General features: G+C 50.0%; 2 protein-coding genes across 3 annotated transcripts in view; one reads left to right on the top strand and one right to left on the bottom strand.

Annotated features, from left to right (window-relative positions):
- Positions 1 to 341, top strand: part of LOC118632944 (SREBF chaperone) — a 59,597-nt gene extending 59,256 nt beyond the window's left edge. The window contains exon 23 of the mRNA XM_036266268.1: positions 16 to 341. Coding sequence (XP_036122161.1) covers positions 16 to 261 — 246 coding nt within the window. The 3' untranslated portion in view covers positions 262 to 341. The remainder of the gene's footprint in view (positions 1 to 15) is intronic.
- On the bottom strand, positions 323 to 26,703 carry PTPN23 (protein tyrosine phosphatase non-receptor type 23). 2 transcript variants are annotated; one of them, XM_036266266.1, is made up of 25 exons: positions 26,509 to 26,703; positions 17,893 to 17,967; positions 9,046 to 9,173; positions 8,804 to 8,880; positions 8,103 to 8,152; positions 7,821 to 7,952; positions 7,487 to 7,567; positions 7,272 to 7,403; positions 7,137 to 7,184; positions 6,670 to 6,726; positions 6,487 to 6,545; positions 6,222 to 6,301; positions 5,994 to 6,108; positions 5,833 to 5,898; positions 5,312 to 5,457; positions 4,706 to 5,017; positions 4,470 to 4,624; positions 4,221 to 4,372; positions 3,955 to 4,134; positions 2,137 to 3,862; positions 1,876 to 2,060; positions 1,672 to 1,776; positions 1,453 to 1,591; positions 1,264 to 1,377; positions 323 to 1,195 (listed from the first exon to the last, which is right to left on the bottom strand). In XM_036266266.1, exons 1-25 carry the CDS (start codon positions 26,590 to 26,592, stop codon positions 713 to 715), a joined length of 4,881 nt encoding a protein of 1,626 aa, XP_036122159.1. In that variant the 5' UTR covers positions 26,593 to 26,703; the 3' UTR covers positions 323 to 712. The 2 variants fall into 2 exon arrangements, with proteins under 2 accessions (XP_036122159.1, XP_036122160.1); XM_036266267.1 differs by lacking the exon at positions 26,509 to 26,703 and adding an exon at positions 18,816 to 18,858.

Below are 26,703 nucleotides of genomic sequence, written 5' to 3'. Positions count from 1 at the left end.
CTTCCTTGCCTCTAGGACCTGGGCTGTGGTGCAAGCTTGGGTGTCATCTCAGACAACCTGCTGGTGACTGGTGGCCAGGGCTGTGTCTCCTTTTGGGACCTAAACTACGGGGACCTGTTACAGACAGTCTACCTGGGTAAGAACAGTGAGGGCCAGCCCGCTCGCCAGATCCTGGTGCTGGACAACGCCGCCATCGTCTGCAACTTTGGCAGCGAGCTCAGCCTGGTGTACGTGCCCTCCGTGCTGGAGAAGCTGGACTGAGGGCGGGCTTGGGTGCTCTGTGGAGCCAATGCACTGAGACTAGGGGAAGTAGCTGCATCTTCTGGAAGCTGCCTCAAGACTGTAACATTAAACTTAAACTTTTTAAAAAATCCCAGGGGCCTTGTGAGGCATGTGTGTCTTCCTCTTCCCTGTGCCAAAAAGAAGTCAAGCGTGGTCCCAAGTCAAGGTGCCAGGTATTCCTGGGGCTCCTTCTCTGATGCAGCAATGGGCAGACACTGGCCACAGAACAGGTTGGTTTATTACTTCAACAGCAAAGAGCTGAAAAAATGTCAGGTCCCACAAAGGAGCACAACCTGCCTCAAGGCCTGCAATACACCTTCACCCTACCGGGGTGTGAGCTACACCAGGTAGGGCTAAAGGCAGCAAGAATGGGAGGAAGAGACTCGGCCCACCTCAAGAAACCCTGATGGGCACCGGCGGGCAAGCCTGTTCAGGTCTTGTTGAGTGTCCAGAGTGGATCCAGAAGGCTGAGGGGATCATCAGTGGGCCGGGCAGCCCGCAGCCCCTGCCCATTGTGGGCCTGCAGAAAGTTCTGCTTGCTCATCCGCTGTTTTCCCCGCAAGGAGCTGTCCAGAGAAAAGGTCTCAGGGGTTAGAGAGGCCAGCAACTCCAGGGAGGAGGAGGGGGGCCCCAGACTGGTGACTTCAGGAACTGGCTGTTCCTCCTCAGGCTGGGGTGCCTCGGGCAGGGGTGAAGAGAGGGGGGGTGGGGAGGAGGATGGGAGCTGGGTGGCCTCTGGGAGGCTGGCTGGCAGCAGGCCTAGGGGCTCTACAGGGACTGCCAGGCAGGCGGCGGAGGAGGAATCCAAGCTCCCAGAAGGCCGGATGCTGAGCTTGGCAATAGTGGCCTGGATGGAGCTGATGGGCACATCCCCACCGAGGACCAGGTCCTGGGAGTCCTGAGGAAGGTGATTCTGAAAAGACAAAAGTGGGTGAGGGGCCAGAAGGCTATGGCCGTCCCAGCAGCCCTTTCCTTCCTCACCTTCTGGCTGATGCTTGTGCCAGCCAAGGGTTTGCAGGGTGGGGGCACACCATGGCGCTGCAGGACCTGCTCCACGTGTCTTACCACCGCCTCATGGCAGAACCTGAGGTGCAGCTGCAGAGGCACATGTGTCCTGGTCAGCTGGGTTGGCTGTCACCTCAGGGCCTGCCCCAGTGCCCAGACCCTCACCTTCTCCTGCAGCATGTGTTTCCTCTGCTGCCGCATGCGCCGCACCAGCTGAGGCAGCTCAGGAAGCCTGTTCCCTGCCTCCACTTCCTGCACAGCTGCATAGAGCAATGCAAAGGCTCCCGTGCGGCCCACCCCGGAGCTGCAGCAGGAAAGGGGTGTAAGGCCAAGAGCCCTCAGAGGAGGAACCCTCTGGCAGGTGTCCCCTGCCCCACACCCTACCTGCAGTGCACAACAATTGGTGTGTGCAGGGGTCGCTGGTGCAGGTAATGTGCGTGTACCTCCTGGATGAAGCGCAGCAAGTTGCTGGGGCTGTCGGGCAGGCCTCTGCAGGAATGGGGTAGAATCTCTTGAGTCAGACCTGATCTGGGGCCCTCACCATCTCCCCACCCCCATGCTCCCAACCACCCAGGGCAGCAGACGCACAACTCTGGCCAAGTGGGGAAGTGGAGGTGCACGAGCGAGCGCTTGAGGCTCTGGTCACGGAACTGCAGGCTCAGCACCCGTTCCACGTGGGTCTCAGTGGTGCGGACACTGCTCAGTGCCAGGCTCAGGGCACCATGCACCATGGGCTGGCCTCTCTCGGTGGGGAAGTAGCGTGCCACCTTTTGCTGAAGGGCAAACAGGGTGTTTAGGGCTGCTTTTCCAGGATCCCTCCTGGGCACCCACCCAACCTCCACCTCTTACCTTCTCCATCTCAGCCTCAGACACCAGCATGACAATGACCGACACTTTCTGCTCATGCACCATGAGCCAGAAGTCAGCAGCTGTGCCAGGCAAAGGGGCCTGGGTGGCCACCAAGGGCGGGCAGTACGGTGAGAGCCCCTCCACGCGGCTGGCATTGATATAGTCATCCTTGCCTGAGCGCAGTACCACGCGGTTACTGTCATAGGGCATAACGTCCTGGTGCCGGTTCTTCAGCGAGTAGCAGCGGGCAATGGCAATGGACCGGCCACGGGCGTCATGTTCCTGTGCGTCTTGCAGCTCCCGCCAAACAGTGTCCAGAACCCCGGCATCACCCAGCTGTCCCCGAAAGGCCTCTAGCTCTTGCTGCAACTGCTGCAGCCTCCCCGGATGCTCATAGGGGTCCCGCTCAATCAGCCGCAGGGCCTGTCGCCGGCCCTCAGCTGCATCCACCTTAGTCGGCTGCAACAAGGGCTGCCCGCCCCCAGGAGGCTGAGTGCCACTGTGCTGGCTCTCAGGGCTGGAGGAGAGCAGGTCTGCAGCTGCACTGCCCCGGCGCAGGCATGGGGGTGGCTCTGCTGCAGGAGGCTGAGGAGGTACTGGGCCAGGCCCAGGTGAGGGTGCAGGTGAAGGCACCAGGTGGGGACTAGGGGTGGCTTGGTTGGCAGGTGAGGGGCCTTGAATAGGGAGAGAGGCTGCCTGGGGGCCTAGGGGTCTGGGGGAAGGGGCATATGCCAAGGTAGGATGGGGAGGTTGAGGGGGCCCAGGGCTGGAAAAAGGCAGAGCCCCTGAGTGAGGAGGCAGGGGGTCCTGAGGGGGACCTGGATAGAGCTGGGTGTGCAGAGGAGGTGGTGGCTGCCCCAGGACACCAGGCTGAGGGGCAAAGGGGTATGGGGGTGGGGGGGGGACAAGTCCCGGAGCCTGGGATGGGAAGAGGTGAGGATGCTGTAGTGGAAGGGGCTGTTGGGGGGGCTGAGGCCCAAATGCCGCTCGTGCAGGATGAAGTTGGGGGCCAATCCTCGGTGCTGGAAAACCTGCGGGGATCCCAGGAGAGAAGTGGTGCTGGGCTGGGGGTGCTGTGAGGGGCTGCTTGGGACCCAAAGGATAGTTGTAAGACATGGGCAGTGGCTGGGGTGGGGGTACTGGGAAGCAGGGTTGGGGAGGAGCAGGGGTGGGATTCGGCCGGGGTGCTGTGTGGCTGGAGATGGGAGCCTGGACACTGTCCACTGTGGTGGTGGCTGGCCGAACCCCCAAAGCCAACTCGGGGCCCGAGAACTGAGGAGATGGGGCTGAGGGCAGACCTGCAACCGGAAGGTGTGGTCCTAAACCCCCATAGGGACTGCTCACCACACTGTGCTGAGGGGAAGATCGGGGCACAAGGCCCAGCTCTGGTGTGTAGACAGGGGCTGGGTAGATAGCAGGTCCAGGTGCAATGGCCACTGCAGGGGGCCCTGTGGCCTGGGGGACCCTGGGCTGCAACACCTGTGTAGGGCTTGAGTAGTTGCCCGGGGGTAAGGGGCCTGAGAGATAGTGGGGTCCTGGGCCTGCAGAGCTGGGGAAGGGGCCAGGAGCAAAGCGGAGCGCAGCAGCAGCTCCCAGGAAGGCATCAGGGGGCAGGCTGCGCAGCTCCTCCGGCGGGTCTCCGGTCTCCCCTGCCTCACCCTCCTCCCTGCGGGGCAGCAGTGGCTTGGGGGCCGTGGGCCGTGGTGGTGGCTTCTTTTTCAGCTCCCTGTGGGATGAGGTAAGAAATGGAGCCAGCCCCCTATCAGCCCAGTCTGGGTCTGGGCTGCAGCTGCCCTGTGGTCCTGGGGCCACACCTACCTGTCCAGGAGCTGCTGGCGGGCAGCCTCACGGGCCTGGCAGGCAGACTGTGCCCGTTCCAGGAGAGCAGCCACTTTGCTTTCCAGGTCTGCATAGAAGTCCTTGCCCTCTTGGGACTTCTTCATCAGGTCCTCATAGGCTTCATAGGAGGCCACCAGGGTCTGTAGTGTGGAATTCCACCTGGTGGGCAGAAGGGCCAGCAGGTGAGCAGTTGGAGCCAAGCTCTGTGCCGGACCCTGGGCAAGAGAATAAAGCCAGGCACTGACTTTTGGTCCAGTTCGCTGAGTGCCCGGCGCACTGCCGCATACTGCACATTGGCCTCTGTCAGGGCCCGGAGGATGTTGTCCTGGGCAGCCAGGTTCTGCTCCAGGTACACCCTCAGCTGGTCATACTTCTTCAGCTGTTCCTCAAACAGCTTCTGAGGGTGTTGGGGGATGGAGAACAGACACTCAAGGCTTTGCCACTTCAGGGTGGAGCCCAAAGTCAGGGCCCCGCCACCCGCTCACCCACACCACCTTCATCTCTGAGTGGTCCGTGGTAACCAGCGAGGCAGTAATGTCATCCTTCTGGATGAGCTCACGCAGCTGCTGCTCCAGAGACACGCGCTGGTCCCGCATCTCCTGCACCTTGGCCAGGATGCGCTTCAGGTTCTGCAGCACAGCCTTGTCCTCTGGGGGCAGCAGTGATCAGAAAGGCCAGAGAAGCCCCCAGCTCTGTCTTAGCCCATGGGCATGGGATGGGTAGTACTCACCTGGGGAGAGGACTGGTGTGGGCAGGGCAGCCCGGACCTGGTCCAGTGGCCCGCTGAGCAGGCGGAGGTTGCTAACATGCAGGTTCATGGCGCGGTGTAGCTCACTGTTGGTGAAGGAGGCCTTTTCGTGGACCTCCATGTACTTGGCCCATTCTCGCCTCACCTCGGTCAGCTCGGCCTTGGAGACTGCCATACTGACCCCTGCCTGGCCCACTGCCTCCTGCAACTTCTGGTCTAGCAGTTCATCCTCCTCCAGCAGATCCCTGATGTCCTTCAGCGAGGCCTCCACATCCGTGAACACACCAGACAGCACTGAGGGCATGTATGGGAAACAGCCTCTGAGGCAGGCAGGCCAGGCACCCCCTTTAGCCTGTCCCTGACTAGCCAGAACTGCCTCCTCAGTCCAGGGCTTGTGTGCAGCCCAACACTTGCTGAGCAATGCAGGGCACAAAAGGTGCAGTGTGGGTGAGGGTATTTGTGCCAGGTGCTTGGAGAGGTGCAACCTCCATCCTGGGTGAGCAGGAGACAGGGAGAGCGCCGCAGAAGATGAATTCCTTGTTCCCACCCTCCACCTGCCTCTCTACCCCCCCTCACCCTGCCCCCAACCTTGCATGGACTGGACAAGGTTCCTAACAGTGTCTGGCCGGACGCTGAGAGCTGCACACTTCTCCATGAGCTGGGGTGGGATGTGGTTGTATGTGTCAAGGTTGTCCACTGTCTCAGGATCCAGCTGCATTGAATCCATGAACTGGCTGTGGGGACAACAGGACCAGGTGGGTGATGGGTGCTGACCTAAGTCCTTACAGGGAGTGCACTAGGGTGAGCACCCCACAACTGATGATAGGTCTGAGGTCCTAGCAGAGAGCAGATCAGCATCCAGACCTCCACCCTAGGCGTCCTCGCCCTCAAATCATGTCCCGTGTTCTGCTAAAAACACTGAGACAGAAGGGGCATCCCCTCCCAAGGCTCATGATTCTCACCTTATAAATCTAACAAGCAAGCCCTTGGGTGTGGAGGGCAGAGCTGGGAAACATTTTGCTACTACTTTCCTTGTTGCAGGCAGCACTAGGGACCCACCAAGGTCTGGTGTTTAACCCCCATGCCTCCCACCCCAGTCCCACACTTACTCCAGGACCTCATTCTTGTCCTCAATCTTGGCCACCATCTCTCGAAGCAGCTTGGCTTTCTCCTCACTGCAGAAGTGACAGAGCAGCTGCTGGAAGCCTAGGTCTCTTGGGACATCCCAATCCAACCGGAGCAGAGGACAGGGACAGCCCCTCCCACCCACCTGTACAGTGACGAGGCTTCATGGGCAGCCATAGGTACCAGTTTGGCGAAGATGTCAGGGCCTGTAACAGCTGGGTCTGTGGGGTTCACTGGTAAGGGCTTCACTAAGGGGGCACCTGGGACAGAGAAAAATTGTGGAGACCAGGTCCATGCAAACCTCAAGTCTGCCTCTGTTCTACCCCTTCTCTGTACCCCTACCCTGATCCTCAGCCTCCCCTCAGCTTCAGACCTTTTACAGGCTGCAGGGCGTCCAGTGCTGGGACAGCCTCGTGGTAGATGAAGTCATTGTCCTTTTTAGCAGAGTTGTATCTGGGGGTTCAGAGGAAGAGGAGTGAGTGGAAAGTCCAGGACAATCAGTGGGGATTCAGGAGCTAGCCTCTCATGTGGGCCACTGCACTCTGGCACTGGTGGCTTCCTCCCAAGGATGCAGGCAGAGGACCAAAATCCTTCCTAATGAGAAGGAACCGGGGCCACCCCCAGCCTCAAAGACTCACTTTCCTCCAATGACATCCATAGCGAAGCGAAGTGCATCTTGCACAGTGTCAGGCTGGCCCTGCAGGGTAGGGAATGGGGGCCTCAGCATCAAGTAAAGGCAGTGCCAGCAAACCCACAGCCCCGCCAGGCTTGCTCCCTGTACTCAGGGCTCTGAGGGGCAGCCAGGCTTTTCACAGTTTTACCTTGGCCAACTTGATGGCTTCATTGAGCTTGTCCAGGGCACTCTGGAAGTATGCGACCTGTGGGGAACAGTGGGCAGAGCCTGGTTCGCCCTTCCCTGCTTTGACTACCCTCCTCCTACCAACCCATTGAGCCCTGCCTGGCCATTAGATGGCCCATTAGAAGGCAAGAAGCTGAGGAGGCATCTGGGTGCCAGGCAACAAGGTTCATGTCACACTGTGCTCCACCAACAGCTTACACTGTCAACCAGCCAGCCTCTCTGGGAGGAGTCTGCTGTGCCTCCTCAGTTCCCAGGGCGAGGCTGCACAGATGGGACACACCAGGCCTGCAGCAGCCGGCTGTCCAGGGATGTGGAGGTGAGAGGTGGAGAGTGGACCACCTTCCCTATTCTGTAAAGGAAGGGACCCCACCAGCATCTCACTAATAAAGCTGGAACCCGTCTTGAGTGCTCTCCTCACAACTCCCTCACCTGCTCCCCGAACTTCTGCTGCTCCTCAGCCTGCTTCCCCATGTGCAACTGGGAAAGAAGAAGAGGTGTCATTACTCGTTTCCCAAGCTGTGGCAACTCATCCCAACCCAGGGCCAGTAGCCACGGCGCCCTCACATGAGCCACAGCTGCAAAGTAGTAGATCTTCATCTGTACCAGCTTCTTCCAGTCCTTCTGGATCCGACCCAGCAGTGAGGCAGTGTCAGGGTTCTCCAAGGCCCGGCAGGCCTCCTTGTAGTAATCCACCACCTGGGAGCCAGGATGGGTCGTCAGCAGAAAACCAAAGGCCTGCGCTCAGTCCCCTGAGGGCCACCATTTACCCCGATCCCTACCTGTGCGCTGATGCGGGCCACCAGAAAGCTCTTCCTGTTGTCCAACATTGACTTCTCCAGAAGGCACTCCTGAGCCTGGCCCTGGGGTAACAAGTGCAGGTGCACGCCTCGTTCGCCCGGAGGCCTTGCCCTTCCCAGTAGGCAGACCACAGGGATTCCCTTCCCTCCAGCCTCCCCCACTCCAAGAAGTCCAGCCTGCTCCAGATCCACCTAGAGCTCTCAGATCAAAGCCAAGGCCCCTGCACTGCCATCTGCACAGGGCCTGGTCTAGGGTCCAGCCCTAATCGACTCCTCCCCTCGATTCAACTTAGTTCCAACAAGGGCACCTCCTTACCAGCATGAGGTTGACATTGAGAGTGAGGATCTGGCGGCTCATGTCAACACTGTAGGCGTGTGGGAAGTGCTCACGCAGGTAGGCAAAGGCACCTGCTGCACACTGGAAGTGAGTGCAGGAGACCTTCATGCCCTGGGAAGGACAAGAGGGAGGAGGGCAGCACCAGACAGCTGCTGTATCCACTCCCACAGGGCAGGACTCAGTCCAACTCGAGTCTGAAAACACTCAGCAGCTCTCCCTGGTCATGTTCGACGACCCACCCATTGTCCCTCCCCTCCTCACCTCTTCAGACACCCGCTTGTCCATGGCCCCCAGCATGGAGTGCAGTGCACCTGGGGAGGCAGGGGGTGGGATCAGTGTTGTCACCCATGATCAGGAAAACAGGGGTCTGAGAAATGAGGCAGTTGGTCCAAGGACATCAAAGCTGGAGCAAATGGGGAAACTCAGAAGTACAGCCAAGTCCCTCAGTCTCCTGCTCTGCACCAAGCAGTGATGTGGGTGGACAGAGGAGGGGTTCCTGCCCCCAGACCCTAGCCCAGAGGTCCAGTCTAAAGCTTCAGTGAAGCCTACATAGGACTCTAGGGCTCCCCAAGCTTCTCCCTTGAGTCTGACTGGTGCTGAGTCATCAGGGTTAATAGCAGGGCCAGTTGAGCCTAACCTCGTTTTTCCTTCTGCCTGAAGCAACCCAAAGTCAAAAGCGGGGTCAGGAGCTGTCCAATCAAAGTAGAGAGGCCCTTCCGGTCATCTCTCTCAGCTGGAGCACACAGTGGCAGCCAGCCCCAGTACAGCCCCTCCCCAGCAGGGTAGGCTCCCCATGGCCCAGAGAAGAGGTGCTGGCAGAGATGTGGAGAAGGCAGGGGAGGGATCGGAATCCAGGTGTCTTCCCTCCATCAGCCACCTGCCTTTGTGGCCTGCTGCTGAGCTAAGACCCAGGGTTGCAAGGCTGGGAGGTTGGGCCAGGAGAAAAGGTTTAGGCAGCTCACCAAGGTTGTAGAGAATGCAGGCCTGCTCATACTTGATGTCCTCGTGAACCACAGACTTGCCTGAGAAGATTTCAGTCCTGCAGATATGTCACCCCAGTCATCTTGAGAGAAGGAGCTGGCCAGGGCCCTGAGGCAAGGTGAGGGGACCGGCCACCCCTGTGTGGGGTTGGAGGGAGGGAGACCCTGGGAGAAAGGAGGGGGCATCCCCAGGGAACCCCAGGATCCCCTCAATCAGCTCTCACCAGGTGATAGGAACAGCAGCCTCCTGGCCTGAGCCCATGGGGACCCGACTCTGTAGGTAATGGAGCTGGCCTAGGTACTTGCGGAGGACGCTGCAGCCCTCAAAGTCCCGTGGGACACGGACAGCATTCTGGGGGGCAGATGGGAGAAGCAGGCCTGCTATCACCTGGGGTAGAGGACAGGCAGGTCTGTCTGCCCATGAACACTCAGGAAATATGCATCTGAGCTGGGACACTGCATACCCCGGGGACCCAAAAGAAAGTCCACTGCTGCATCTGTGGTCATCCAACAAATCACCCCACTGGCCAGAGCTGTTGGACAGAATTAGCCCACCTTTCTGGAAGGCAGTTTACAACATGCCTGCTTGAATGAGCATGCAAGGATATTTAGCACAGCATTACTAACAGGCTCAAATGCTGAATACCACCAAAATTCCCATTGAAGAGAACTGTTTAAATAAAACTGAAACAGACTCACAGACACAGAGAACAAGACTGATGGTTACCAGAGGGAAGGGTGGGTGGGGATATGGGTGAAAAAGGTGAATGGGTTAAGAAGTACAAATTGGTAGTTTCAAAACAGTCACGGGGAATCTAGTCACTAATATTGCAATAACTGTATATGGCAGACAGGTCCTGGAAATAGCAGTGGGGGACGTTTTATAAAGTATATAATTATCTAACCATTATGCTGCATACCTGAAACTAATACAAAGTATTAAATGTAAACTCTAGTTGAAATAAAACAGCTGTTTGGGTAGATAGCAAAAAAAGACAGAATTATTTTAAAAAATGGTGTCAAGGCTGTCCACACAAGAGAATGCTTTTCACCCACGAAAACTGAAGACAAGGCTCTCTAGTGATAGTAAATGTTCATAACATAGTTATTGTTGGAGAAAAAAAGTATATAACATATAAATGGTATGATTTCATTTATGTAATATCATATAGAATTATAGATACTGATATCCAACTACATTATATAGACAAAGGTAAAAATCTAAGCCCAGCTGGTGTAGCTCAGTGGATTGAGCATCGTCTCGTGGACTGAGAGGTCCCAGTTCGATTCCCAGTCAGGGTTGCAGACTTGATCCCTAGTGGGGGTCATGAGGGAAGCAGCCAATCGATGTTTTTCTCTCTCTCTCCCCTTTCCTCTTGCTCTAAAAGTTAATACCAAAAAAATCTATATGGCTATATACCAAAATGTTAAGTGACTATCCCTGGGCAACAGGGCTTAAATAATTTACCTTATTCTATACATATATATTTAATTCTTTATATTGTTTATGTATTCTTTATAGTGAATATTTTCAATTTTTATAATAAGCAACACAACCATTCCTATTTTGGGAAGAAAACAAAATAAAGCAAATGACCTTTCTGTTCAAACAAACAGAAGAGCAGACAATATACCCTCCAAGAGAAAGGTGCACACAGAGGGGACAGGAGAGAAGTGCTGAGCATTCCCTCACCACACCTGTGGGCCAGGACCAGCGCCCCAGATCCCAGCACAGAGCGGCCCAGCAGCAGGCTAGCTGCCACTGGCTGGAACTCCTCCAGGGCACTACACTCTGGAGCTGGGCTCTGAGCCTTCAGTCTAGGGTGCTCTCAGATGGGATGTGCATGCCCTGTGGGGCACCAGAGCAGGAAGAGTCTGTACTAGTCCCACTTCCCAGCAGTGTCTTGAGAGACCATCTCCCGGCTGAGCCTCAGTCTCCTCTTTGAACAGGAATGATAAGCTCCCTTGTGGTAAGGCCTCTAGAAAGCCCAGTGATAAGAGAAGGTGTGTCACAGCCATATGGCTGAGGTGCCACCTTCTCAAATCTAGTCATTCTCATCACCCACCTTCCCATCATAACCTCTGCCATAATCAAATACCACTTGTACTTAACATTTTCCTTTAAGCCAACCCATTTTTAAAATTGGAACCGCATCTTAGGCAGCAGCATCTCAGAATCAACAGGTTTGATGTGTCAGCTACACAGTTTTAAAATATTCACTAAAATATGTACAAAAAGGTAAAAACAAAAATTCCTTTGTCTTTGTATTGGCTAAAACCGTCTTTGGGAAACAATAGAAGCAACCTTCGCTCCTGGTCATAGAGACTTACTGTCTACACCCTTTATAGCCAACCAAGAATGCAGCCCTTGCACTGGCCGATTTCGCTCAGCAGTTAGATCATCAGCCTGAGGTCCAGAGAGACCTAGGTTCAGTTCCCACTAAGGGCACGTACCTTGGTTGCAGTTTGTCCCCGGCCCTGGTTGGTCATGTGGGTGGCAGCCACTTGATGTGTCCCTTCCACATCAATGTTTCTCCTTCTCTCTCTCCCCCTCCCACTCTATCTGAACAAAAAACAGAAAAATATCCTCGGGTAAGGAAAAAAAAAAAAAGAAAGAATGCTGCCCTTATCCTAGCCAGTTTGGCTCAGTGGTTAGAGTGTCAGCCCGCGGACCAATGAGTCGCGGGTTCGATTCCAGCCAAGGGCACGTGCCTTGGCTGCAATTCGTTCCTGGCCCTGGTTGTGGTCATGCAGGAGGCAGCCACTCGATGTGTCCCTTTCATGCCGATGTCTCTCCCCCCCCCCATCTGGACAAAAATGGAAAAATGTCCTCAGGTGAGGATAAAAAAAAAGAATGCAGCCCTTCTTGTCCCACCCTGGCCTGTCACTCTGATGCTCTGTATGGGGTAATAGCAGAGCAGAACAGGGGGGTCTTAAAGAAAGCTGACTCCAAAGCAACCCCTTCCTCACTCTTTAACTCCCCACCACACCTGTCAATTTCATTCCCTGTAACCACAGAGCTGAGAATTCATTCCAGAGCTACAACTGGAAAGGCTTCTTAGAGATAATTATTCTAGCCCCCGTTTTACAGATGAGGAAGCTGAGACCCATTTTCCACTGCAAATCACTGAGTTATGGTCAAAGGTTAACTTAACTTACACTGTCTCTGTGCTGACACATTTTCTATAATTCACTGAAAACTTGACTAATGTTAGTTCTAAAATTGCTATAATACTTGTAGATACTCATTTTTACTTTATATACTGAAGAGTCTGAGAGGATTTTTTTTGGTCTGATAATTTTTCCACTGAAATAATTATCAATGTTCTATGTGAAAAAGTTCGTTCTGTGGTTTCACTGAAGAAACACTGATCTAGTCTCTCACACTGAATGAATCAAGGATATGCTTCAGAAGCAGTTCTGGAGACTGGGGACAGTGCTCCTCCTAGGGTGTGTTCATGCATGAAATGGTGCTAGCCCCAGAGGTTAAGATTATCTCACTAATTTTCGAATTGGTACAATGACATATTTTTTTCTTTCTTTATACTCACTCGAGGACATTTTTTCCATTTTTTATTCAGATAGAGTGGGAGGGAGAGAGAGGAAGAGAGAAAGAGAGAGAAACATCGACGTGAAAGGGACACATCGAGTGGCTGCCACCCACACAACCCAACCAGGGCCAGGGACAAACTGCAACCAAGGTACGTGCCCTTAGCGGGAACTGAACCCGGGTCTCTCCGGACCACAGGCCGATGCTCCAACCGCTGAGCCAAACCGGCCAGGGCTGAAATATTTTTTTAAATTTCAATTTACAGCCCTGGCTGGTTTGGCTCAACAGTTAGAACGTTGGCTCTCGAACCAAATAGTCATGGGTTCAGGGCACGTACCACAGTTGCGGATTCAATCCCCGGCCCCAGTTAGGGTCATGCGGGAGGCAACCAATTGATGTGTCTCACACAGATGTCTCTTTCTCTCCCTCCTCCCTCCCACTCTATCTGGAAAAATATCCTCAGGTGAAGATTAAAAAAAATCAATTTATGAAGAGCATGCTGGGAAAACAGTAGAGTAGGAGGCTCTAGAAATGCTCCCAACCTAAATAACAACTTCACTGGCAGAATCTGTCTGATGCAACTATTTTGGAACTCTGGAGTCTACTGAAGGCTTGCACTTGCAGAGAAAGGATGAGATGGGCACTCCCCGTCTGGCTGAAGTGACTTCCAGAGGATGCAAAGGACTCTTTTGGGAGACAGACACTGAAGACCCTGACATTCCAAGACAACCATATGTGCAGGGGAAAAGAGAGAGTCACTATGCATGCACAAGGAGAGGCAGAGGCTCAGAAAAGACCTGAGGACACCTTAAGTTCAGGCACAGGGATAGCTTACAACAATAAAAACAAACGAAACTCCAGCAAACCCTTGGGAAGGAGGAGATTCTAATTTCCAGAGTTACCATGATTAGATTCAAATGTCCAGTTTTCAACAAAAATGTCACAAGACATGCAAGAAAACAGGGAAGGCCTATTTAAAAGAAGAAAATAAATCAGTAGAACTATCCCTAAAAAAAATCTGACTGCCAATCTACCCAAAGACGTTAAAAAACACCTGTCTTAAAGATGCTTAAAGCCCGGCTGGTGTGGCTTAGTGGTTGAGTATTGATCCATGCGCCAAGCAATCGCCAGTTTGATTCCTCGTCAGGACACATGCCCAGGTTGTGGGCCAAATCCCCAGTGGGGGCATGTAGGAGGCGGCCAATCGATGTTCTCTCTCATCGATGTTTTTCTCTCTCTCTCTCTAAAATCAATAAAGAAAAAAAAAAGATGCTCAAAGAACTAAAGGAAGATGTGAAAAAAACCAAGAAAATGATAAAGGGAATAAAACAAAAATATCAATAAAGAAAAAACATAAGAAGAAACCAAATACAGCCCTGGCCGGTTTGGCTCAGCGGTTGGAGCATCGGCCTGCGGTCTGGAGAGACCAGGGTTCAGTTCCCGCTAAGGGCATGTACCTTGGTTGCAGTTTGTCCCCGGCCCTGGTTGGTCGTGCGGGTGGCAGCCACTCGATGTGTTCCTTTCACGTCAATGTTTCTCTCTCTCTCTCTCTCCCTCTCTCCCTCTCTCCCTTCTACTCTATCTGTGCAAAAAATGGAAAAATGTCCCCGGGTGAGGATTAAAAAAAAAAAAGAAACCAAATACATAGGTTTCAAATATATAGGTTATGGCAAAAGTAGGTTTACAGTTGTCTGTATGAAAAATAATACAGTAATTAACAAATAATAGAATAAACTCTGTTTTGTATACTCACAACTGTAAACCTATTTTTGCTCCATCCTGTATTCTGAAGATGAAAGTTCAATAAGTGAACTGAAAAATTCACTAGAGTCCTGTCTGGTTTGGCTCAGCAGTTAGAGCGTCAGCCTGTGGTCCAGAGAGACCGGGTTCAATTCCCGCTAAGGGCACGTACCTTGGTTGCAGTTTGTCCCTGGCCCTGGTTGGGTTGTGTGGGAGGCACCCACTTGATGTGTCCCTTTCACATCGATGTTTTTCTCTCTCTCTCTCTTCCTCCCACTCTATCTGAACAAAAAATGGAAAAATGTCCTCGGTGAGGATAAAAAGAAAATTTCACTAGAAGGATTCAAAGGCAAATTTGAACAGACAGAATTTCCAGTCAACCTGAAGGTAGGACAACTGAAATTATCAAGTCTGAGGATCAGAAAGCAAAAATATTGAAGAAAAGTGGACAGAGTCTCAGGGGCACAATCAAGAAGACCAACGTATCTATTGCTTAAGTCCCAAAAAGAGATGCCCTCCCTGGTTTGGTTCAGCGATTAGAGCATCAGCCTGCGGTCCAGAGAGACCTGGGTTCGGTTTCCGCTAAGGGCATGTACCTTGGTTGCAGTTTGTCCCCGGCCCTGGTTGGGTTGTGTGGGTAGCAGCCACTAGATGTGTCCCTTTCACGTTGATGTCTCTCTCTCTCTCTCTCTCTCTCTCTGTCTCTTTCTCTCTCCCTCCCACTCTATCTGAGCAAAAAATGAAAAAATGTCCTCAGGTGAGGATAAAAAAAAAAATTTTTTTTAAATAAATAAATAAAACAAACAAACAGAAAAAAGGAAAAATGTCCTTGGGTGAGGATTAAAAAAAAAAAAAAAGAGGAGAGAAAATTTGAAGACATAATAGCCAGTCTCTTCAGTAAATGGTGCTGGGAAAATTCAACAGATACATTCAAAAAATGAAACTAGACCACTTTCTGAAACCATATACAAAAATAAACTCAAGCCCTGGCTGGTTTGCTCAGTGGTTAGAGTCCCGGATTCCGGATTCTGGCCAAGGGCATGTACCTTGATGAGGTTCGTCCCAGCGCCGGCTGGGGTTGTGCAGGAAGCAACCAATCGACATCTCTCACATCGATGTTTCTCTCTCTCTCCCCCTTCTTCCCCCCCTCCCATTCTATCTGAAGACAAATGGAAAAATATCCTCGGGTGAGGATTAAAAAAAAGACTCTAAATGAATTAAAGATTTAAATGTAAGCCCCGCCGGTGTGGTGTACTGGTTGAGCATTGACCCATGCACCAAGAGGTTGCTGGTTTGATTCCCATCAAGGCACATGCCCAGGCTGTGGGTCTAATCCCCAGTGGGGGGCATGCAGGAGGTAGACAATCAATGTTCTCTCTCATTGATGTTTCTCTCTCTCTCCCTCTCCCTTCCTCTCTCTCTCAAATCAATAAAGAAAAAAATTTTTTTAAATAAAATAAAAAGATTTAAATGTAAGACCTGAAACCATAAAACTCCTAGAAGAAAACACAGGCAATAAACTTTTTGATATCATTCTTAGCAATATTTTTTTGGATATGTCTTCTCAGGCAAGGGAAACAAAAGAAAAAATAAACAAATGGGACTACATCAAACTAAAAAGTTTTTGCATAGTGAAGGAAACCATCAACAAAATGAAAGACAAATTCGCCAAAGATACCTCAGATGAAGGGGTGAATATCAAAATATAGTATAAAGAAATCATACAACTTAACACCAGAAAAAAACCAAAAACAATCTGATTAAAAAATGAACAGGAGCCCAGCTGGTGTGGCTCAGTGGCTAAGCATTGACCCATGCAGCAAGAGGTCGATGGTTCAATTCCAGGTCAGGGCACATGCCCAGGTTGTGGGCTCGATTCCCGGTAGGGGACATGCAGGAGGCAGTCGGTTGATGTTTTTCTCACATCCATTTTTCTATCTATCTCTTCCCCTTCCTCTCTCTCTCTAAAAAAAAAAAACCAAAACATTAAAAAAAGAGCTGACATTATTAACAACAACAACAAAAAGATATATGCACCCCTATGTTCACTGAAAGGTGGGCATTAAAAACACAATAAAAACAATGAACTGAGAAAAATATTTGTATCATATAACACCAAGAAGCAATATCATTAATATATGAGTCTTATAAGTTAATAAGAAACAAAAGTATAACACTCATAAAAAATGGACAAAGAGCATTAATAGTCAATTCTTTTTTATTTTTTTATCCTCACCCGAGGACATTTTTATCTTCAGATAGAGTGGGAGCGAGAGAGGGAGAAGAGAGAGAGAGAGAAAGACTGATGTGAAAGAGACACACTGAGTGGTTGACACCCACTCGACCCCAAGGGGTCGGGGACAAACTGCAACCGATGTATGTACCTTTAGCAGGAACCAAAGCTGTGACTCTCTGGTCTGCTGGCCGGTGCTCTAACTGCTGAGCCAAACCAGCCCGGGCAACAGTCAATTCTTAAAAGAAGATATATAACCCAGCCGGTGTGGCTCAGTGGTTGAGCATCGACCCATGCACCAAGATGTCGCTGGTTCAATTCCCAGTCAAGGCACACGCCCAGGTTGTGGGTCAAATCCCCAGTGGGAGACATGCAGGAGGCAGCCAACTGATGTTCTCTCTCATCGATATTTCTATCTCTCCCTCTCACTTCTCTAAAATCAACAAAGAGAAAATATTTTTTTAAAAAGAAGATATATAACAAAAATATTAACTGTGAAACCTTACTATTAACCAAATAACTGAAAATTAAATACCCTTTTCACCTATCAGACCGCCAGAATTGAAAAGCAATAAAAGGAATAGGCACACACCCTGCTGGAGAAACAAGTACATCCTTTTCACCCACCAATTCCTATAAAAACAATTCTATTAAGACGTGGGGAGTATTACAGTGGCAAAAAAAAACCCAGAAATAACCTAATGTTTTCCAAATGGAGAATGATTAAATTATACTTCAATATAATGATCAAAGGCCATTAAAATACTACTGTTGTATGTTCACTGATACTGAAACATATCCAAAATATGTTGTGCAGTAAAAAGCAGGCCATACAAGCAGTATAGGTGGTTTTATATAGTATACACATTACATATAAATAAAATTTTTAAATATATGAAAATGATTTTTTTTAAAAATCCTCACTTGAGGATATTTTTCCATTTATCTCCAAATAGAGTGGGAGGAAGGGAGAGAGGGAGGGAGAGGGGGAGGGAGAGAAACATTGACGTGAGAGACACACATTGACTGGTTACCTCCCATACGACCCCAACCAGGGCCAGAGACTGAACTGGAATCGAACCCGTGACTCTTTGGTCCTCAGGCTGACGCTCTAACCACTGAGCCAAATTGGCCAGAGCATGAAAATAATTTTTAGGATTGGGTTTTCTTTTTTCTGCTTTTTAGTATTTTCAAATTTTTCTATCATTTATTTTGCTTTTACAGATAAAATACTATACTAAAATAAGAACACAGTTGTAGGCAGTTGTTGTTGTTCAGATAGAGTGGAAGGAAGAAAGGGGGAGAGAGAGAGAGAAACATTGATGTGAAAGGGACACATTGAGTGGCTGCCACCCACATGACCCGAACCAGGGCCGGGGACAAACTGCAACAGAGGTACATGCCCTTAGTGAGAACTGAACCCAGGTCTCTCTGGTCCGCAGGCTGACGCTCTAACCACTGAGCAAAACCGGCTAGGGCTAGGCAATTTCTTTATGTCCCTATCAAACCAATCCTGTTCATACCAGCATAAAAATACTATACTCCTACCTGTCTGAGCAACTCCAACTTCTTCAGTTCCTCATTGTAGGCTTCTGGGTTCTCTCCATAATTCTTCAGGACAAACTAGAGAGAAAAGAGAGGAATGTAAACCAAGGATAGAGGAGACTCCTCTGCCCCTGTTCCTGCCCTCCGAGTTCTCACAAATCGAGTCCAGTTCACCAATCATGAGCTCACCTCCTGGACCACCAGGGACTCAGTAACAGGGCAGCACCAAGATGCTGACCATAGAGCCTCCTCCTTTGAGCAAAATGGAAAATAAAACTGGACGACACTGCCCTGGCTGGTGTGGCTTAGCTAAGCATGGGTCCATGCACTGAGAGGTCGCAGGTTTGATTCCTGGTCAGGGCGCATGCCCCGGTTGTAAGCTCAATCCCCAAAAGGGGGCGTGCACAAGGCAGGGGATCAATGTCCCTCTCTAATAAACAAATCCTCAGGTGAGAATGAATAAACAAACAAATTTTTATATATATATGTATATATGTGGCCTGAGCTATAGGAAAAACTTGATTATCTAAATAGGAATTCGCGCCCTGGCCAGTTTGGCTCAGCGGTTGAGCGTCGGCCTGCAGGCCAGAGAGGCCCGGGTTCGATTCCCGCTGGGGGCACGTACCACAAAGAAAAAAATAAATAAATAAAGTAACGTGGACAGATTGTTTAAAAATAAATAAATAGGAATTCCCTTTTGGTGAGAAGTTTTAGTTTGTCCACCGTGAGGAAAGAAGAAAAGGGAAAATGGAGCATAGAGGCCCTGGGGGACAGAGGCCAAAGTAATGAGAGAAACACCTGAGACTCCCAGAAACAAGGCTTCACCTGACATTGCTAAGAACATCTGTCCCTACTGTTCACACAATGCTGAAAGGGAGGGAGATGCTGTCCCACCCCCAGCACAACTCTCCCTAGAGGTCACCTACCTGTGTCTCATTCCTCCTCCAAGAACAGCAGCAGCAAAATTTATGGAGCTCCCACCATGGGCCAGGCACCTCACTGAGCACCTAACATCCATCATTCAATCCTTACAAAAATCCAAAGAGGTAGGTACTACTATCACCACCATTTTACACAAGAGAAAACGAGGAAACTGAGACAAAGAGGTTAGGGCATTTGCCAAGGTCAAAGCACTAGTAAATGATGGGCAATGGCTGACACCCACATATTCTGGGCTCCAGAGCCCTTATTCTTTTTTGATGTTGTTAATCCTCACCTGAGGATAATTTTTCCGTTGATTTTTAGAGAGAATGGAAAGGAGGGAGGGACAGGGAAAGAGAGACACACCGACTGGTTGTCTCCTGCACACATCCCAACCAGGGCTGGGCCAGGGATGAAACTTGCAACCTAAGTATGTAACCTTGACCAAGAATTGAACCAGTGACCCTTCGGTGCACAGACCAATGCTCCAACCACTGAGCCACACTGGCCAGGGCAAGAGCCCATATTCTTTTTTCTTTTTAAATCCTCACCTGAGGATATTTTTCCATTGATTTTCAGACGGGGCAGGGGGAGAGACATAGCGACTGGTTGCCTCACATGACCTCGGCCAGGGCCCGAACCACAAACGAGGTACGTTCCCTTGACAGGAAATGAACCCACGATTCTTTAGTCGAGGGCTTACACTCTAACCGCTGAGCCAAACCAGCCAGGGCAAGAACCCATATTCTTAACCACATATTAGATAAATTCATTTCTATTTTTTAAATATGGTTCTCATAAATAACTAAAAAAAAATGGGAAGAGAAATGAATGTCTACATACATATTTTCTAAACTCTGAGAAAATTTTCTATGATTGCTGATCACTCCCCCACTAAACAGAGGAAAGAAACTGGCTGAAGGTTCTTAAAGAACAGAGATCACCTCACAATCTCCCTCTGGTCCAGAACTCTACAGAGCTCAGAACAAAGTCTGGTTAGGATTTAAAGCTCCTGAAAGAGCCTGAGAAGGAAGACCCAGCAGCACATACAGCTTGGACCTTGGCAGCACAGATCAAGAGTAAGAAGGACCCCAATGCATCTACACAACTAATAGTCGAGGACCAGAGAACTTCCAAAAGCCAGCCAGGCGTTGGAGCAGTGGGAATTCTTTTCTGAAGGAAGAATAAGACCTACAGGCAGGTTTTTGTTAATTGAGAGCATGTTCAGGGATTAGAGTCACGTGGGGTTGGCATGGGAGAGTTAAAAGTGAAAAACGGTAACAGTCCATTTCCTGAGAAAAATTCCTGGACAGTGTATTAAGTCCTGGCTGCGCCCCTGGTTTGCTGGGAGATCTGGGCTTGTTTATCTCATCTGTAAAATGAGGCTAATATTACCTGCTACGTCTGACTCAGAGCTGTCAGAAGGATTTGAGCTATTTCCTAAACTGAGACAGAGGATGCTAGGCTAAAAATATTATTTACAATATGCCAAGACCCATACTAGGGACTCATATGCATTTAACTCTAGATTCTTACAAGCTTATGAAGTATATTATTAGCTCCATATTACAGGTAAGGAAGTGAGAAGCAGATTAGTGATGTAATCATTTCTAGCAGCTGAAGATTACCCAGCTAGTAAGTGGAGGAGGTGGGACCTAAACCCAGACATGTCTGATTCCAATGTCTGTGCTATGTCCATGACACGACACTGCTCTTTTACTGAACAACAAACGACACAAAATTTTGTAGATAGTGGAGATCATTAGAAACATCCATCTTGGGCCCTGCCATTCTTTTTCAGATTAGAACAATGGAAACCAGAGATGTGCAATGGTAGTGCTAGAACTCTTAATTCAGATTTCCTGACTCTCGACTCAGGGATTATACCTTGTAACTTTCTCTTATACTAGCCCGTTCTCATTCTTTTGTGTATGCTTTTTCCCCCACTGTGTGGCAGAGGTGTCTAGCATTTTATCTTAATTTGATATGACATCTTGAAATTTCACGGTGCTAATTAAGGCAATAACCCAAGGAGAAAAGGCAATAAAAGGTATCACATATGTTAGTATTATTTTTGTTCACCATACACGCTTTTTTCCCTCCACTTGCAAGGGTAACTCAAATATGGGGTATTCCTTGGGCTGTTCCACAGAAACACACATAAAATTGAGTCCCACACATAGATTGTTAATTAATACAACACACACTCTGCTACTGAATTTTAAATGAGATTAATTTTATTCAGAGAAAAGAGTAGTGCTGCCATGGGAAATCTTCAGTCCCTTGGTATCAGCAAGCCTAAGACCAAATTGCAGACCAAGACCACCGAGAATAAGAACAGCTTCATCCTCGCTTGGTCTCCCCCGCCTAACACTCAAGGCCTCTGTCCCACATCACCTGGACCTGTCTAAACACCGGGTAGCACGACTCAAGTTACACCTCCTAGAGGGTGCTAGAACTAGGCTAGGTCATTCGACCAACTCTTGTTAAGCACTCTCTACACACAAGTATTTATCACTTCTCAAGAGAAGGAAAAAAACTGGTGTGAAATGGATATAGGTCCTTGGTGTATGAGATTAAAGTCAAAGAATCACCTGGACAATCCAGGTCATCAGTGTCTGGAGCCATTCTGTTATAAAACAGAAGTGGGAAGACAGACTCCGGTAGACTGACTTGGTGACTCCAAATCTGCGATAAGAAAGAAGACAAATCAGCCCTGGCCAGTTTGGCTCAGCAGTTAGAGCATTGGCCCGAGGGCTAAAGAGTCTAGGATTCAATCCAGTGAAGGACATGTACCTTGGTTGCGATTTGATCCCAAGCCCTGGTTGGGGTTGTTTGGGAGGCAACCAATCAATGTGTCTCTCACAACGATGTTTCTCTTTCTTTCTCTCCCCCTCCCTCCCACTTACTCTATCTGAAAATCAATGGAAAAATAGCCTCAGGTGAGGATTAAAAAAAAGAAGAAATAAGACAAATCACCACCACAGGTAACTGACACTGCTGAGGGGCTGGGGCCCTTTTAAGCCTCCGGTCCTTTCCCTTTCTGTATCTGTGGCAAGTTTTTCAAAAGAGTAGCAGTCCCGCCAGGCTGGTGGGGCTCAGCAGTTGAGCATCAACCCATGCACCAAGAGGTCGCTGGTTCGATTCCCAGTCAGGACACATGCCCAGGTTGTGGGTCCGACCCCCAGTGGGGGGCATGCAGGAGACAGCCGGCTGATGTTCTCTTTCATTGATGTTTTTATCTCTCTTTCCCTCTCCCTCCCTCCCTCTCTAAAACAGAAGGAAGGAAGGAAGGAAGGAAGGAAGGAAGGAAGGAAGGAAGGAAGGAAGGAAGGAAGGAAGGAAGGAAGGAAGGAAGGAAGGAAGGAAGGGAGGGAGGGAGTGAGTCCCATGGGAAATCTGGAAGAGGGGGATAGGGGATAAAAAATTCCACAAACCTGAAAACCAGACTCTATGTACATGTGAATAAGATGAACAGTAAGAACAGGCAGCAGGAGTCCTGACCAGTGTGGCTCAGTTGGCTGAGCATCATCCCATCTGCCGAGAGGTCACCAGTTCAACTCCCGGTCAGGACACATGCCCAGGTTTCGGGCCAACAGATGCTTCTGTCTCTCACATCTATGTTTCTCTCTCTCCCTCTTTCCATTCCTCTCTCTCTAAAAATCAATAAAAACATATTTAAGAAAAACAAAAAAGAAGGAGCAACAGAAGTGTGTACTCTGGGGCAGGCCATCTGAGTGACAGCGTCAGTAAGACCTATCTGAATTTGGAGGGTGGCACAATTGCCAGGTAGCTGAAGGGACCCTGAGGAGATACAGTTCAACCTGGACGATGAACAGGAGAAAAGGGATTCCAGTAGCGACGGGAAGAAGGACAATGATCAGATGTGAATGGTCCTGTAAGAGAGGCCTGGGCAAGCTAAAGTGTAGTGCTGACAGCTTTGAACAGTAGGCAGTTCCTCTGGAGGAACCTGGTGGGAAAGTGGCAATTTAAAGAGCTCAACCCGGCAGAGTGGGAGGAGGCAAAAGGCCAAGAAGCCACTTAGCTGGCTACCATCTGGACATCTGCCCTTGAGAATGGGTTATCATGTGGATCACTGGAAGGTAAGCTCCATGAAGACAGGAATTTTTGTGATCACATACAGTACTGAATTCCAGAGCTGGCACATAACAGTCACTCAGCAATTATTTGTTCCATGAATGAATCAGGGATGAGAAGGTAATGCAGTTCAAGTGAGCTTGACTTGAGCTCAAGTACAATTAAGAGCAGCCGTTTGGGACCAGAAGAGGAAAAAACTTCCTCTTCACTTCCTCTTAACACTTGTGGCCAAATCACTCTGATGAAGAGCACAAGACTCACCCTTTATCAGTTTCCAGTGAGTCAGCACTTTGCGCTCCAAAGCACAGGTAAGGAGGTGCAGGGCCAGCAGCATTTCTCCACTAAGAAAGTATGTAGGTCCAGGTAGCCCTACAGTTTGGCACTGCAGTTTAAAATCAGCTTGCTGTTCTCCTAGTATTTACTTTGCATTATTTCATAATTTAAGGCACATCCACCAGGAATAATAACCAATACTAACCATTATGAAAGTTTTTTTGTTTTTGTTTTTAAGCCCAATCCTCATACAAAAAAAGAAACCTTTAACCTAGCTGGAAAACTATTCATCCTTCAAAACCCACCTCCTTGGCAAGCCTTCCCTGATGGATCTTCCTTAGTCCAGTACTTGTATATACTGCACAGACTTCTACTTTCACTGATATTACCATCTAACTTTTAAATTTATTCTACTAGATTATGAATTCCATGAAAAAAAAAGTATTGTCTCTTATTCATCTGTATCATCAGGGCTCAGCACAGTGCTTGACAGGTTGATCTTAACAGAACCAATCTTTACCCTACTATCCTAAATTAAATTCCACCCAAGCTCCAAGTCACTGGTGAATGTTCCCACAGTTCCAAGCAAAGGTAGAAAAGAACAAGGGTACTAGTAGCACAGGCAGAATGGGGGCTCTAGAGTTGCAGAGAGGAGTCCAGGTCAGGAAGAGTTCCCAGGATGCAGTGGTGTCTCCTCTATAGGAAGAGTTCCAGAGTGCCCTGAAGGAGTTGGCCATTCTCAAGCCCAATTTATCCACAGACTGCTCAGTGGGTTCATGCAAATACATGTCACAATCTTATCAAATAAATGGTGGTATCTTTCCCAATTCCAAAGAAAAGGAAACAAAGAAAAAGAGCTGATGTCTAGGAAATTGTTTCAATATCTGATACCACCTCAGGCTAAATGGCCCATGAGCAATCCCTCTCCCGGAGACCCAGGTTCTCCAAAGGAAGTCACTGCTCACATAATACCTTGTTATCTAGATGTGAGCTACCAGAGAGAGCATCAGAGGCTAAATTCAAACAAAATCATCTCCTAGGAGCTTCAGAGCTAAGACATTATCCACTGGATTTCCATCAAGTTATAGCCGCTGTCTCCAAATTCCTTCCTGTCTTTCAGTCACATTTTCCTGAGTGCCAACTACATAGAGGGGACCCTATTAGGCTGAGAAGAGCATGGAGATGCCGCCCTGGCCGGTTTTGCTCAGTGGTTAGAGCATCAGCCCATGGACCGGAGAGTCCCGGGTTCGCTTCTTACTAAGGGCACGTACATACCTTGGTTGCAGTTCGTCCCCAGCCCCGGTTGGGGTCGTGTGGGTGGCAACCACTCGATGTGTCTCTCTCACATGGATGTTTCTTTCTCTTCCTCCCTCTCTCCCTCCTGCTCTATCTGAAGATAAATGCAAAAATGTCCTCGAGGGAGGATTAAAAAAATAAAAAAATAAAAAAAAGAGTCCTGGCCGGTTTGGCTCAGCGGTTGGAGCGTCAGCCTGTGGTCCCGAGAGACCTGGGTTCGGTTCCCACTAAGGGCATGTACCTTGGATGCAGTCTGTCCCCGGCCCTGGTTGGTCGTGCAGGTGGCAGCCACTCGATGTGTCCCTTTCATGTCGAGGTTTCTCTCTCACTCTCTCCCTCCCACTCTATCTGAACAACAAAATGAAAAAATGTCCTAGGGTGAGGATAAAAAAATAGAAATAAAAAAAAGAATTATAAAAAAAAAAAAAAAGGCATGGAGATGCCTTTCAGGTCACTTACAATTGGATCAGGGGGTTAAAACATAGCAGGACAGACAACTGTCACCAGAAAAAGGAGGGAAAGAGGGATTCGGCGAAGGAAAAGAATTGTACGTGTATGAAAGAGCAGATGGAGCCGTGACCAAAGTCTGGGAAAGACCTAACAAAAGCTTGAAATTTTAGATCAATTAATCTAATTTTCTGATTTTATAAATGAGGAAAGAGAGGTCCAAAGAGGTTAAATGATACTCAACAGAACATAAATTGTTAGTGTCTGAACTAATGCAGTGGCAGTGTAAACAGAGGAAGGGAGGTAGCTTCTTGGGAGACTACTTACTACCCATTTTCTTTCTCCAATTTCTTTTCTTTTTTTATCCTCACCTGAGGATATTTTTCCATATTTTTGTACAGACAGAGTGGGAGGGAGAGAGAGGAAGGGAGAGAGAGAGAGAAACATCGACGTGAAGGGATACATCGAGTGGCTGCCACCCGCACGACCAACCAGGGCCGGGGACAAACTGCAACCGAAGTACGTGCCCTTAGCGGGAACCGAACCCGGGTCTCTCAGGACCGCAGGCCGACGCTCTAACCGCTGAGCCAAACCGGCCAGGGCTCCAATTTCTTTTTTCAAGCATCCTGCACCATCTGGATTATCTGGGACTTACCCTGGCAGCTGCTTTTTAAAACATGTGGTGATTATAAGGATGCAACCTGCAACAGCCTCCTGGTTGTTCCTTTTCACTTCTGACCCTCAATGCAACCAGGTGGCCCTTCCCAAGGCAGCAGATGTCTCAGAGGGCACCTGACGCCCAATCAACACACCTGGCCCCAATTTTTACCAGCCACACCTGATCTTGCCACAGAGGTCCCTTGCCTCCATCAACGCCATACCTGCCTGTTTCCTTCGTAGGAAAGGAAAGATGCAACACAATGAGTGGCCAAGGTCTCGCCGGAAGCTACAGCTCTTTATCCCCTCTGGGCAGTTATGAAAAGCAGCAAACCTCCCCAAAATGACATGGAACCTTATCTTTTGGTCCAAAGGGCTCCCCAAGAGGGTTCTTCTTCTGAGAAGACCAAACAGAATTGCACCAAGGGTCAGAGAGACCTCGATCGCAGAGGTCTGGCAGTCTTCCTGAGCCATCCTGGGCGTCCGCCCCGGCCCAGTCGTGGAACGAGCGCGCACCGAGGGCAGGCACAGCCTCACCACCCGGACGGTCGACGTCGCCGCCCCCCACCCCGCCCCGAGTCCCCGTAGGGCGGTTCCGGCGGGAGGAGGGGCGGAGCAGAACTAGCTCCATAGGGTCACACCGAGGAAGTGTGGTGCCACGGTGGGAACCGCGGATGGCCCAGGACAGAAGTTAAAAAGCAATTCCGACGAGGCTGCGGTGCTAGCCCAGGGCGCAGGAGGAGAGGAAAATGGTCTGCGCGCGCACGGAGGAATGGGGGGGTGGGACAGGCTGAGGAAAGCCAGCGGAGGCCCCTCCTGTCCTCACCCGACGGGGCCTGGGACGATGATGGACGCGCAGGGGGCGTCACGCGCTGGCAGACGACGGAGAGACGCGGAAGAAGTGGGGGTGGGGAGAGCAGCGCTCACCTTCTTCACAGCCGCCTGGAAGAGGAAGTCACCGGCCTCTTTCAGGTCCAGCCAGATCATGGGCATACGGGGCACGGCCTCCATGGCAGATAAAGCCCGCCGGCCACCAGACCGCTCCCCTCAGCTGCTCCTGCGGCTAGCCCAGCCGCGTACTGCCCCGCCCCTCCGCGCCGGAAGACGCGCGTCACGCGGAGG

The sequence above is a fragment of the Molossus molossus genome, unplaced genomic scaffold (genome assembly GCF_014108415.1).
Source record: "Molossus molossus isolate mMolMol1 unplaced genomic scaffold, mMolMol1.p scaffold_m16_p_18, whole genome shotgun sequence".
Classification (NCBI taxonomy): Eukaryota; Metazoa; Chordata; class Mammalia; order Chiroptera; family Molossidae; genus Molossus; species Molossus molossus.
This window is presented reverse-complemented; position numbering and strand designations above follow the sequence as displayed.

What these genes read in the sequence shown, in the direction of transcription:
- PTPN23 (XM_036266266.1), bottom strand. Translation starts at nt 26,592, where the DNA reads ATGGAGGCCGTGCCCCGTATGCCCATGATCTGGCTGGACCTGAAAGAG. An exon ending in GAAGCCTCGTCACTGTACAG is followed by an intron (nt 5,899 to 5,993) that starts GTGGGTGGGAGG and finishes TCACTTCTGCAG; the next exon opens with TGAGGAGAAAGCCAAGCTGC. An exon ending in CTCAGCGAACTGGACCAAAA is followed by an intron (nt 4,135 to 4,220) that starts GTCAGTGCCTGG and finishes TCTGCCCACCAG; the next exon opens with GTGGAATTCCACACTACAGA.